The sequence below is a fragment of the Miscanthus floridulus genome, chromosome 18, assembly GCF_019320115.1.
Source record: "Miscanthus floridulus cultivar M001 chromosome 18, ASM1932011v1, whole genome shotgun sequence".
Taxonomy (NCBI): domain Eukaryota; kingdom Viridiplantae; phylum Streptophyta; class Magnoliopsida; order Poales; family Poaceae; genus Miscanthus; species Miscanthus floridulus.
In genome coordinates this window covers 26333214-26347877 of record NC_089597.1, presented here as the reverse complement: position 1 = coordinate 26347877, position 14664 = coordinate 26333214, and the positions used below count along the sequence as shown (strand labels likewise).

The window sequence follows — 14664 nt, the reverse complement described above, 5'->3', positions numbered from 1 at the left end:
TTTACTTCAGTTTCTGTGTCACTAAAAAATGTTGATGACCACAACAACAAAGTTTTTTAGTCCCAAGCAAGCTTGACGATCACAGCAAAAGGAGAACTACGAGAACTTGCATCATCAAAGAACCAGCACACTCAGAAATTAAATACATCTTACCTTTCTGCCATCCAGTTTACTCGCATCAGCACAATATTTGCTGAATCGTTCCCAGTAGTCTTTCAGAAGACCCTTCCATTCAGTTGACCCAGCAGAGACATTATCTAGCTATTAATGTAAAAGAAAAAAAAACTTCAATACAGTTTTAGTAACCGACTAAGTCTGGTGCTGAAAGATGTTTACTTGCAAAAGGATCACTACCATTTCTTCGAAATGAACTTGTTTCCTCATTTATATAGTACGATGGGAAAGTGGGAGTGATGGTTCAATAACTTATGAGTCACATTATTCAGCAAGGGCAACAAAGAAAGAGAACATAAAAAAATGCCTACAGGTTATCAAATTACTTGCATATAGAGAATAGTTGAGAAGGCTAAAATGACCTACACTTGGATAATACACCAAAGCATTGAGTCCATGACAACTATGTCTTGAATTAGCTCCACAACTACAGACGGCATTGTTCCTAATGTCTTAAATCCAAGAATAATCACGACCAATATTAGAAGTGTACCAATGTCCATTAAGATGCGCTGATTTCCTGAATTCTAATATTGGTTTAACCCATAGCAGTAACCACTAACCAGCCAGCTTAAGCAGGTTTCTAAAACTATGGCATAAACTGAAAACAAAGAAGCACACAGAAACCATAAACTGAGAAGTGTTTACTACCTCTGTCTCCATGTTAGCTGTAAAGCTGTAATCAGCAACCTCAGAGAAATGGTGCAAAAGGAATGCCGAGACCTAAAAAAGGGGATGGCATGAACAAACACCAAAGTTAGATGCACTGAAATTTAATTTATAGCAAGCAACCTCAGCTACGTAAATTGAAACAGTGCTGGGAGCCTGGGACGATGATGCCTGTGAGCGTTGAGATGGAAAAGGGAAAAGGAGTACACAGTGCTGAAGGATCCCACAAATTGTAGAGGTCCAGGAAGGGAATTTCTAAGCAAGGGTAAGGCTGTCTAGAAGTTCCACTCCCAAGACCCTAAAATCTGTGAGGGAACTCAACAAATGTAAATATCACAAAATATACATAGCAAAATGTACGCAGGCATAAGCAAAACCATAAAATATAAACATTGAGATCATTCCAGATGAGGGTAAATTTTAGATATTCTTGCATTAATAATAAGAAAAACATGAAAGAGTCAAACAATACATTACAAATTGATGCATTACTTCAATGCAAATAAATGCTTAGGTAGAAGAGATAATCTAATACAAAACAATGAATTTAGCTAGAAGTATTATACATACTCAATAACTCAAATAAATGTACTAAAATTATAGATGATGACAGAGCTAAAGATATTTTAATCATATAGGATCTCTCCAAACGGGGAACATGCGATCAGGGATATAAGAACATACCATTCGACCACGGAACTCAGGGTGTAGAACTCGACTTTTTGCTGTCACGTACTTCCGATCCTGAACAATATCAAGTATAATGAACACTGTTATCTATGGGATCTGTGTAATTGTAAAACCCTGCAACTGTTTTCCTTGAATAAGCATGAGATCTGTGTATCATTGCATTATGAGATGAGGAAGGCCAAAATAGCCAAGTGCAACAACCATGCCCGACGACAACCTTACATACACGACCAAAAAAACAAGGCAAGCCTTACATGACTAACACAATTTTAAGATAAGATATGGCTCTCGAATGGTTACATAGATTAGAGGAGGTGCAGGGTACACGTATATATAGGCAAAGGATTCCTGTGGGCTGGTTTACAGAAATAGGATCAATCAAGGATATCGTTGCATATCTCTAATCATCTTAACAAATATACAAGAGGCACAAAGCCTATAGCTGTCAGCCCAAAGGGCCCAACCGTGTGAGCCTAACATCTGTCCATCGAAGGCACAAAAAGGACAAAAAAAAATACACTAGGAAAGGCTATCAACTATGCTTTATGCATCCACAAATAGCCTTCCAATACCACGGTAAAAAATAGTTCGGAAGTAAAATGTCATGTTACCTGTAACACTTTCATTATAGATGCATAAGTAGATGGCCTTCCGATTCCAAGTTCTTCTAGCTTTTTAATCTGGAGACAAGGCGCAATATGAAAATCTGAACTAGTAGAACCGAATAAAAATAAATATTGTTTTATTGCAGAAGCAAGGGCCGGGTCGCCACCCCTGTGACGCGCCGTGTCGTGATCTGGGCACGGTGTCAAGTGAGCAAGGATCGGGTCGTCGCACCCTCAATGGCGCGCCACATCGGCGCCCTGGGTGTGGTGGAAAATGAGCAAGGGTCTTCACACCTGACTCGACAGGTGCGAAGGGTAAGGAAGCTAGTCGAGCCAACTAGGATCCGTTTAGGTAGCTCGAATGTAGGGTCACTTACAGGTAAGTTAAGAGAGTTAGTTGACACAGCGGTTAGGAGGCGTGTAAATATCTTGTGCGTCCAAGAGACTAAACTGGAAGGGACAGAAGGCGAAGGAGGTGGACAATACCAGGCTTCAAGCTCTGGCACACAGGGACAACTTTAAATAGAAATGGAGTAGGAGTTTTGATTGATAAGAGCCTCAATGATGGTGTGGTGGAGGTGAGAAGGCAATGGGATAGGATCATCTTACTATCTTAGTTAAACTTGTCATTAGTGATATGGTCTTAAACGTAATAAGTGCGTATGCTCCACAAGTAGGCCATGATGAGAGTGCTAAGAGGCTTTTCTGGGAAGACTTAGATGCCTTGGTTAGAGCTGTTCTTAGTAGCGAGAAGCTCTTTATAGGAGATGATCTTAATGGCCTATGTAGGTACTTCAAGTGCAGGTTTCGAGGCGACTCATGTGGGTTTCGGTTATGGTAGTAGGAACCAGGAGGGAGAGGAAGTCTTAGATTTTGCTGTAGCTTTTGATCTAATGATAGCTAACACTTTCTTTAGTAAGAGACAGTCCCATTTAGTGACCTTTAGTAGCGGCCAATACTTTAGTCAAATCAACTTTGTCATGCGTAGACTATAAGGTGATACCTGGAGAATGTGTGGTCTCTCAACACAAGCTGCTGGTGGCTGACTTACGCTTCCTGGTGCAAGCTCGTAGGAACAAACAAGCTAGGGTTGCTAGAATGAAGTGGTGGAAATTGGAAGGGGAGGCATCAAAGGTCTTTAAGGAAAGGGTTATTGATGAGGGCCCTTGGAAGGATGAAGGCGATGCAAACAACATAGTGGGAGAAGATGGCAACATGCGTTCGTAAGGTTGCTTTAGAGGCTGCTTGGAAGTGACCAAAGGGAGCGGATGCGACTCGAAAGACGTTTGGTGGTGGAATGAAGATGTGCAAAAGGCCTATTAAGGAAAAGGAGTGCTAACATAGAGAAGTACAAGATGGCAAAGAAGACTGCAAAACGAGCGGTGAGTGAGGCAAAGGGGCACGCCTATGAGGACCTTTACCAACGTTTGAGTATGAAAGAAGGGGAGAAAGACATTTATAGGATGGCTAGGGCTCGCGATAGGAAGACAAGGGACTTCAACCAAGTTAAGTGCATAAAGGATGAGAGGGAACAACTCTTGGTGAAGGAGGATGAGATTAGGCATAGATGGCAAGAGTATTTTGATAAATTGTTCAATGGTAGGTAGGCGGTTAGAGTGTTGGTCAGATCTCACCCAGAGTGTGTGTTTTTATTGGTTAGAAAAACTTTGTTTCAGGACCCTCCTACTGGCTCGGTCCGGAGTAGAGGGGTATAATCGTACGGGACCGTTTTTTCCTCTCTTAATACAATGATACGCAGCTCTCCTGCGTATTCGAGAGAGAAAAAAATAAATTGTTCAATGGTGAGAACGAGAACACCAACGTTCAGCTGGACGACTCATTTGTTGACACTAATAGGCTTTTTGTGCGGAGGATTCAAGAAGTCGGAGGTCAGAGAAGCTCTAAAAATGATGAAAGGGTGCAAAGCGATGGGCTCTGATGGTATCCCAATTAAGGTGTGGAGATGCCTCGGGGATATAAGCTATAGTATGGCTAACCAATATGTTCAACAATATCTTTCGATCGAACAAGATGCCTGAGGAGTGGAGAAAAAGCATATTGGGACCAATCTACAAGAACAAGGGAGACATCCAAAGTTGTACTAATTATCGGGGAATTAAGTTGATGAGCCACACTATGAAGCTATGGGAGAGAGTCATCGAGCAACGCCAGCAAGGGATGACGCATATATCTACGAACCAATTTGGTTTCATGTCCAGAAGGTCAACCACAGAAGCAATCTTCCTAATAAGACAAGTTATGGAGCGGTTCAGAGAGCAGCAGAAGGACCTACACATGGTTTTCATTGACCTTGGAGAAGGCTTATGACAAGATACCAAGAAATGTTATGTGGTGGGCTTTGGACAAACATAAAATCCCATCAAAGTACGTGACCCTCATCAGTACAACAATGCTGTGACTAGTGTTCGAACAAATGATGGTAACACGACTTACTTCTCGATTAAAATAGGACTTCATCAAGGATCAGCCTTGAGCCCAGTACCTCTTTGCTTTGGTAATGGATGAGGTTACCAGGGACTATTCAAGGGGATATCCCTTGGTGTATGTTGTTTGCTGATGATGTAGTGTTAGTGGACGAAAGCCAGGTAGGAGTAAATAGGAAACTAGAGTTGTGGCGACAGACCCTTGAGTCTAAAGGTTTTAGATTAAGCAAAACTAAAACCGAATACATGAGATGTGACTTTGGCGGAGCTGCACTGGAGGAGGAGATGTGAGTTTGGAAGGTCAGGTAGTGCCTAAGAAGGATACTTTTCGTTATCTAGGATTGATGCTACAGAGGGATGGAGATATTGATGCGGACTGTTAGCCATAGAATCAAAGCAGGGTGGATCAAGCTGGCGACAAGCTTTTGGACATTCTTTATGACAAGAGAGTACTACAAAAGCTAAAAGGCAAGTTTTATAGAACGGCGATTAGACCAGCTATGTTGTATGGAGCAAAATGTTGGCCTACAAAGACTCGACATGTTCGACAATTGAGTGTTGCAGAAATGCGTATGTTGCGATGGATTTGTGGTCACACTAGAATGGACCGAGTTAGGAACGATGATATACGTGACTGCCTAGGGGTAGCACAAATTGAAGCAACATCGATTGAGGTGGTTTGTCCATGTCCAAAGGAGACCTCCAAGGCACCAGTGCATTGTGGAGTCCTAAGCCTAAGCTAATAATATGAGTAAGGTAGAGGTAGAGGTAGACCAAAATTGACATGGGGGAAGGACAATAAAAAGATATTTGAAAGCTTGGGATATACCTAGAGATCTATGTTTGAATAGAAGTGCTTGAAAGCAGCTATTGAAGTGCCTGAACCATGACTAGAGGTCTTGGTGGGTTTCAACTCTAGCTACCCCAACTTGTTTGTTGTTGTTGTTATTGTTGTATTGTTTTTGTTGTTGTTGTTGTATTGTTTTATTGCAGAAATGGGCAATGCTCAAAGTACACAAGTGAAAAATAATCCATAATAGGTTATTGCTTACCAATGCACCTTCAGAATAACGTGATGGTGGCTTAGTAAAGTGCTGTCCAAGATGCACGTTAACAGGAAACACCAAGTCCTTAACCTGGTAAAAAGGAGATGAAGTTACATACTGGAACAGTTGAAAGATAACCAATAATCTGCACTAGCCTAAGAAAGAAAGAGGATAAAAAAGGGAATTGTCACTGCAACCATTAATTTCGACAAGGCCTCAAAGTTATCCTCATCCACAGAATCTCCCTCAGAGCTGTCACTGCATGGACTGGCCTCAGTGTCCTAAAAGTAGCAAAGTGTATTGTTAATTAGTAAGAATACGTTCGTAAACTGAAAAGCTAGCACAAGTTCTTCACAAAGTGCAACTGACAACCATGTTTCCATTCAAGCTAACTCCTTACCATCAGCACTAAAAGAAGCTCAATGCACAACATAAGAAACCAAGAAGACTGATGAATCAGGGCAAACTCATGCATTTCAGCAACAGGAAGGTTATGTCCCAAGGGAAAAGTAAACTCCATAGAGAAATTTAACAAAAAACATTACAAGGCCATACAATACCATAAATTATGTTCTACACAACAATTTAGTATAAACAAATATGTTGTATTGCATATCAGAGGCGACCAAGTGGGACAGACATCTGTCTTTCTATGTGCCAACCACTTTAAGAAATGTTGAACTGGTACAGATCTAGTGTAAATAAATTACATCTATACAGTTAAGTGAGTCCGACAAGCAAAGCAACAAACCAATAACAAAATAGAAAATCAATGGTCACGCCTAGGGATACAATTGCAACAGTACATCATACATCACAAACTCATAATATGAATATCACAAAGTAAAATTTGCTTTCTGGAACATGTGCTTATCTTTTTTACTTTGTACAAGAACCTAAACACATTATGGAAAACCATCTGAAACCGGCAGAAAACCTTCGAAAAAATGTATGGTCCATACCATTAAGCACACACTATTCCCTGTAATGGGCAGATATTATTTACTTAAGTACTAGAACGAGGTTATAAACTACTAAAAGGAAACCATTTTTTAAGAAACAAAATCTTCAGATACCATCGATAGTGCCAGCAAACACAAATCAACCTCTGGGGTAAACAGGTTTTCAATGAAAATTTTGATTCTTATGTTCGAGGGAAAAAAAATTAGTGAGAAGTCTTATTTAAAAGTAGAGGAAGTACTGGTTACATTTTGTAAAAAAGATAGCTTGTCTCATGTTCCAAACCTTATAACAAATGAGAAAAAAATCAGAAAGAAAAGAAGGGATGGGCTAGTCTGATATCCAGATGTCACTTTGACCTAGACATCTTAATTCATATCTGCATCCAATCAGAATCCAATATCTGTTTTCCATATCATAAAAATGTCTGCGCAAATATATACAACCAGATACATAGTATCTGACCGGGTTGTACTCATACCCCTATTATAATGGCAGTTAAAAGAAGATCATGTAGATGAGAAAAAGCTATGGCAGAAACAATTGGCCCCTGAACCATCAAACAATGTCGTTGATGCATTATTCAGCACATCAAAAAAAAAATGTCATCAGGCTTGTCAAAGCTTGATAGAAGTAGCACAAGCAGAAATTAAAATCCATAGAGGATGCAAGAAGCAAGTACAAAATAAATTTAGAACTCACCTCATAGACAGCTTGGTATCCCTTGAAGTCCAGTTTTGATGCAGCGGAATGAAAAATCATCTCTCCTTCAGGAGTGCCAATATCCACTTGAATCTACAGAGCAAGCATGTAACTTGACGGAAAGCTTAAAATATTGAAATTTACAAAAGGAAAACGATGTACAAAGAATTTTAACATGTTTTAAAACAGTGCTAGAGAATGAGGATATCACATTTACTATCTACTATAACACCAGATGTGTTTAAGCAAAAAAATAATTGATGACAACAGCTAAAATGAAGTTCATAGCTGTGCTCCTAAGGTAGATGTCAACAATTCATAAAGAGGGTTTTAGTTAGACAGAAGTTATAAACTGGGCAAAGTGTCATGGTCAGAAGGACCTATTCTAGAAGGAGACAACACGATAAGGCATAGGCTAGTTAATTAGTAAACGGATAAGCCCAAGGTGTTATAGATTTAATCTAAATAGATGGTTAGGCTCTTGGGCCAGGCCCATTAGCATTTGTAACCCCCCTTATATATATGAGGGAGACAATTAATGAGAAACTAAGCAAGTTTAGAGTTAATCCCTTTTATCTCTTCTCCCTCTCTTCTTCTCCTGCCGCCGCCCCTCTCCCTCTCTCTCTCTCTCTTCGCCGCCGCCTCTTCCTCACCTGTGCCACCTCTGCCAAGCACAGCCGCCAGCTTCTGCCGCCGTGCCACTCCTCTGCCAGCCGCCCACTAGCCAGGATGCCGGCCGCAGCCAGCCATCAGCCAGCCGCCAGCCGCTCGCCTGGCCACCAGATCGGCCCAAGCCGCCCTCCACCGCCGCCAAGGAAATCCGACGTGTTACACAAAGAAACGTGGCTAAATAACCAACCAGTTAGCTAAAAGCTCAAGGTACTGTAGAAACCTGGGCTCCAGCATGTAGCACCAATTAGATCTATGTAAAAGACACAGACTCGGATGCAATTACTTCTCTTATGATCTTATCATTGCAACTGCTTGGCTGGTTGGCTTTAATACCACACTGAATTTTATACAAACAAGTTCAGCCTAATACTATCAATATCGAAAATATGGGCAATATGAGAAGAAACTAAAGAGGTGATCTACCAGAAATTAGGAATAAAACAAACACCCTAAAAAAACTGCAACATGTACCCTCAAATAGCAGCACTTGCTGGCTGCTGCAAATTCCTCATGCATGTCGAGTAAACCTTATCAAGGTTTCCTTAACCAATGTAACTTTGTATACCCATAATCCATAACCATTATCATCATGAAGAATAAAATCAACCACATGGAAAAATGAAGCACTAGGAGTAACCAACCATCTCAGTTCTGGAAGCTTCCATTTGGCAAGCCATTGTCCTTTTCCATATTAGAGTGTAGAGTTTCAGAGAATCATCGTCAAGTATTCCAACCAAAGATGCTACAAGAGAAATAGTGTTGCAACCGTATATTAAAAGTCAGATATAATACTGAATGATTTCACTTTCAAATAAATGTTGGGCAGCCAGCTGGGCCATTTGGGCTGCTTCGGTACCATAACAGTCAGTCACTGCTGCTGTAGCTCTTCAAACTGTATGGCTCAGCTGGCTACCAATACCAGCATGTTCAAAACATATCACAGAACACAGTATCCTCCGTTATGGGGAGACACCGAGACATTTCTAACACCTAAACCATATTCATAGAAGTATTACTCTGTAGAATAATCAAAGCAGTGTCTGAGGTTGAATTTGAAGCATGAATCGTACAAACCATATTGTTATACATGAAATATTTATACCAAGAAACCAATCAGTACATAGCATATCCTGTAAAGAACTAACAACATCTTGGTGGTGATCCATGAATATGAGATTGTAGAAACCTCCATGAGACAATATGCATGTACTTGCTCAAAATTGTTTGCTAAGGAGATGGTTAGCAGCTGCAGTTGAGAAAAATGCAATAAATCAACAAAAACACGGGGAGAGTCATTACATGGCAACCTCCTTATACTGGTGGGCCTAATGGCTTCATGGGCTTCTTGAGCATTTTTCACCTTCTTCAAATACTTCCTAGTGTCCGCTGAAACGTACTTCTGACCATATCTGAACAAAATACTAATTAACAAGAGGAATACATGCCAGAAACCATATTCAGATATAGATCATGACACCAAGTCCTAGAATCACAGAATACTATTTCTCTCAAAACTGGAGTCAAAGATCATCAATCAGCAACTTAAAATGGATCGTTCAACAACTTGAACCCACTTACCATGTCGTCAAAGTACCTTAAAGAGTCCAGAGTCCAGACCAGTTAAAGAGTTAAATTACTCAGTTAAAATCTTGAATAATGTGTCTTACAGTTGTAGGTTCATCAATTAAGTTTCGAACAAATATGAGTGACTCTGAAAATTTTCCACTAGTATAACTAAATCACTTAGGAAGTTAGAACTAATCTGACAAGCTCAATGTGGAAGAAGAGGTTCGCACCATTTTAAAATCAGAACAAAGAGACTTAGCAGCTTGTTCAGGAGAGGAATTTATGTACCTTTCTTTGACTAATGAACGGATGTCTTCTGCAGCTCCATCAGAAATCTTCAAGGGGTCAAACAAGTCAACGTGATATTAATTAGTGAAACAAGTAAAGCACCAAGTATATTGGATTCTCAAGAATCTCTTATTGACAACTGTCAGGAAATTCTCACATCAAAGTAAGCCAGAAGCCTCCGTCATGTATCATTGCATCGTACATATTAATTAATTCGGCATACCAGTCATGAAATATTTCATATTGGAGTTACTATTTTGAACTCCCTCAAGTCACAAGTAGAAATTTACATATTCTCCCATCATCATGACGTAAATTGTGGCCAGTATATCTTTCATAATATATTAGAAACATGAACTATTTAAGTAGATTAGTTTTGACTATTAAATCCCAAACCTTGCAGCCTTAAACTATTCAAAGCGTGATAATAACACAATGTAGAATATATTCAACAGAGTACCAACAAATGTGTGGTTATGTAGTAATCAGGATAGAAGCTTAAAAAGTGTAGTTTTCTTGAAGCTTATGCAAAAGGGAGTGCAGTTTTGCTCAACTTAATGCATCATTTAAAGTTCCTCCTGTCCAGCTTGTTTAGTCAGAAGGCAGCAGGACAATTTTGATCATTTTAAAGTAATGCACTAACTTTAGACCATATGACCAAAGCAGATGATGATTCTGAAATTTAAAATAGAGAGTAAAGCATAGGGAACAAGTGTTGTGGAACATATGCACCAATAAACAGTAAACCTATTTGTGTCATCAAAATTGTCTGATGTTACTTACATGGAACCCATCAGTTCTTATGTATGTTATTAACCCAGTTGTTTCTTCTGAGGAAAGGTTGATACCCTCATAAAGCTTTTGGGCAATCTGCAGTCATATAATGCGTCACATGAGCCAACAGACTCCTACATATAAATCCAATACATAATGAGTCTAGCAGAAACAACCTTCATGGTATACCCTGCAGTAAAATGAAGTTTGTTTGCTGCATCCTGCTGAAGGCTGGATGTAATATATGGCATTGGAGGATTCTTGTGAATTTTACTTCTTTTAACACCTAAAACTTCAAACTTAGAAGAATGAATCCTCTTTTCTATAGCTTGCGCTTCTTCTTGAGAGCGTATGGAAAGTTGATCCAGCTTTTTTGAATTCAAATGCTTTATACGGAATGGAATATATGTGCCATTTGGAGGATCTGCAAAATGCATTTTCAAGTATGTCTGTACTGTCCAGTACTCCTGTGGCTTAAACTGTTCTATTTCAGCTTCGCGATCGCAGACAAGGGCCAGAGCAGCAGATTGGACCCGTCCAGCTGATTGGCAACCAGGCAACTTCCTCCACAAAAGTGGTGATATGCCAAACCCAATTAGATAATCAAGGGAACGGCGTGCAAGATAAGCATTGACTAAGTCCATGTCAATATACCTCGGGGACATTAAAGCCTTTTTTATTGCATCCTCAGTTATTTCATGGAAAGCAACTCTTGCAACAGTCACATCACAGCCCAATGCACCTTGTTGTTCAAGCATTTCTTTGATGTGCCAAGCAATCGCTTCACCTTCACGATCAGGATCAGATGCAAGAATTAAATTTTCTGCTCTGGAGAAAAGAGAACATTGGTAAAAAAATTAGCAATGTGTAATTAACTCAACACAAGGTGTAAAAGCAATCAGCAATATGTGTGTAGAACTATTACCTTTCATACTATTAGCTTAGTTGAATTCAAATTAATAAACTACCACTAGTATAAACAGAAGTGCGGTCTTAGGGAAAAAGGTTAGATTACACAGTTGACGTGGCCATATCTCAGATACAGTTCAAACTACAGTTGAGGCTATTTTACCATTTTCATGAACATACAAGTATAAAAATAAACAAAACTATACAAACCAACATCACAGTAGTTTTCCTATATGTGGTCAACCGCAGACCATTATTAAAGTATAACATGTATCAAAATTACAAAACAATCTCACCAACAAATAATACTCAAGTATATTACAGCAATAACTGATGACAGTAATACTATGATCAAAACAATAATGTGTCAGCATACACAAATGACAATAGTGATACTTCTACGTAGAAGAATATAAAAATAAGAAACATCAACACTCAAATTATCTGCAACAAAATAAGAAACCTGAATACTGAGACATAAACTAGCTAGAAACTATATCACCAAATGAACCAACTACTGATGTTTTCCATATTTTGTAGCCTGCCACCATTGACTAACTTGCAGAAATTATGCGGATTGGAGTCATTGTTGAATACAATAGAAGATCATGGTGACAAACATCCATGCGAACCTATCAAACATTACAGCAATTACTTCTATAATGATAGGTCTATTTGATTTTGTGTTTCTTTGTCTCTGTAATTAGAAGGGCAGCTAATGCTTATAAACCTTTGACAAAAAAATGTGAAACTGTTTTATACAGGAGGAGAACATGCGTACTCAAAGCATATGTATGTTTTATGTGAACAGAAAAAATGTATCCGTACTACACGCTACAAAAAACATACCCTTTCACTGCAACTTTAATGCTCTTAAGGTGTGTCCAGGCAGCAGCAGGCACCTCCCAGACCATGCTGAAGTCATCATCAGGGCGGACAGATTTTGATCTACCTGCTAAATCTCTCACATGACCATAGCTTGGTAACACTTCATACATGTCCCCAAGGTAATTCTGAATGACTTTTGCTTTCGTGGCTGATTCCACAACCACGACTGATTTGGCTCTGGGAGGATACAATGGTACCAGTAGCTTTTTTTCAATACCAGAACCATCAATAGAGGATTTCATACAAATCTCAGCTTCAGAAGGTACAGAAGAAGCAGCAGAAACCTTTGCTTTTGACTTTGACCTATTATTCACTTTTTTCTCTTTAGAACTATCAGCACCCTTTTTCGATTTACAATTATCAGTCTTCTTGTTTTCTTGGTTCGCACTAGTACTCTCAGTCGTCTTTGTTGCAGCTTTACGAGTTCTAGCAGATATCCTCTTTTTCTTGGTATGTACTTCCTTTTCTTTCATATCTCCATCAACTTCCTTTTTGCTTCCTCTTGAACTCTTCCTCTTGGCAGTGTCAGTCTTAGTATCAGTAAGACTCTTGCTGCTGTCACTAGTAGAAGTTGAAGCCTCGTCAGCAGTGGTGCTACACGTAGCTAATGTGCTTTGCCGTTTCTCAGATCTATGAAACAAACTATGTGCAACACTTCCGTCTTCCCTTCTCATATTTAGATTACTGAATGAAGTCGTATTTTTAATAAGAAACCTTAGCTTTTTACTGTATGTAGTTGAGAATGGTCGTGGATTACCCATATTATTAGCCTTTAAAGCAATTCCACAGCTGTTTGTGGCTCTGAAACATACAGAACTACGGTTGCCAAAGAGCCCAGGAGTAAAAAAGGCACTACTTTTGGGCTGTAAGGCAACCCCAAAATTATTTCTTGAAGATATTTTCCTTGTTGAATTGCTCCTGAATGCAACCCCACACATTTCACAAGGGCGGAAAGGTGAAAATGGCCAGGGTGCGGAAGAATATCTCTGAAACACCTCGAATTGAAGCTGTAAAGGAAACAAATAGACAACACATAAAAACAAGCACAACTCAAATGAAATATTATACCAAATTATAACAGGTAGAATAATGAAAAAAATCATTCCCTTCCATTCTCATGATCACATGAAAAAAAATAACAAAAACGCAAAGGGCAAAAGTCATTATTATGTTCATATGCATTCCCCATCAAACGCAAAAATAGGCGCTTCATTTTAACCTAAACCCCCAAATTCAATAAATGTTCTTAGTTGAATACTTCTTTAAGGATAAGTAGATGAAACAAAAGAAAAATAAGGTGATTGACGCAATGGTGGTTGATGGTATCTGGTATGTTTTATTCCTTGCAAATCAGAAATGCACATTGTTAGTGCAATAGCAAAGGATGTCTTTCTCTGTAACCAGGGAATAATAATATATTGATATGCACCATGGCATAGCTCCCCACAGAACCTTGCTGTTTCGCAAAGCCACCTTTTTTTTTTGAAAGAAAAAGGAACGAGGCTTTGTCTGTGGCTCACGGGCAATACAACGAACAGGTAGCGTTCACGCCGCACCACATGCACCCCAGACACTTTCGGACGTGATAAATTATCATCAGAATGAGGACAGAGAGCCACTCACCATTGCGAAAGACGGCGGCGGCGGCGGCTGCGGCTGCGATAGCGCGTGGGTGACGGCGCGGTGTCGGTGGCCGTAGCCGTGAGGCAGGAGGCGGCGGAGCTGGAGCGCCATGGCCAGCAAGGGGCGGGCGCGAGCGCGCTCAGGCGAGGAGAGACATTGTTTCTTTCGGCTTGGGTTTAGCTAGGGTTTTAGGGGCGAGGTGGGAGTGGATTGCGAGGTGGGGGTACCGAGGAAGGAGCAGGAGGCGGCGGAGGCCGAGCTGTGGGAGGGAGAGGCGGCGGCCGGCTGGGGCTCGAGGAGATATCTAACCGCGCCTCGCTTGTTTGGGGTTCCCTTCTTTTCTTTTTCTTTTTTTTTTTTTTTGCGGCCGGCGGTGTGTCTCCTTTGGGCTCGCTGCTGCGCGGGGTATCTGGTGCAGGTTGCCTAGACCTAGAGCGAGACGGGGAGAGGAGGCTACAGGACGCTGGGCCTCTGTAAACTACAGCCCAATCTTTTTTTTTTTATAGGAGGAGGGGAAGGGGGAGAGGGGGGGAATCTGATCTGGGCAACGGTCGACGTAGGACGCTCTAGCTGCACTCAAAATACAGCAGCTCACATAAGAAGGAAAATGGAGTCAAAATACAGCAGCACTTTATTATCAAATTATGGACTAAT

The 14664-nt window shown here is 40.2% G+C and overlaps 1 protein-coding gene across 1 annotated transcript; it reads right to left on the bottom strand.

Moving 5' to 3' along the window:
- Positions 1-5: 5 nt before the first annotated feature.
- Positions 6-14430, bottom strand: LOC136521745 (uncharacterized). Its single transcript, XM_066515517.1, has 14 exons — positions 14011-14430; positions 12349-13394; positions 10767-11418; positions 10600-10686; positions 9817-9863; positions 9262-9371; positions 8604-8704; positions 7291-7383; positions 5826-5909; positions 5635-5718; positions 2145-2213; positions 1528-1587; positions 826-897; positions 6-261 (listed from the first exon to the last, which is right to left on the bottom strand). Exons 1-14 carry the CDS (start codon positions 14119-14121, stop codon positions 139-141), a joined length of 2739 nt encoding a protein of 912 aa, XP_066371614.1. The 5' UTR covers positions 14122-14430; the 3' UTR covers positions 6-138.
- Between the last annotated feature and the right edge of the window lie 234 nt (positions 14431-14664).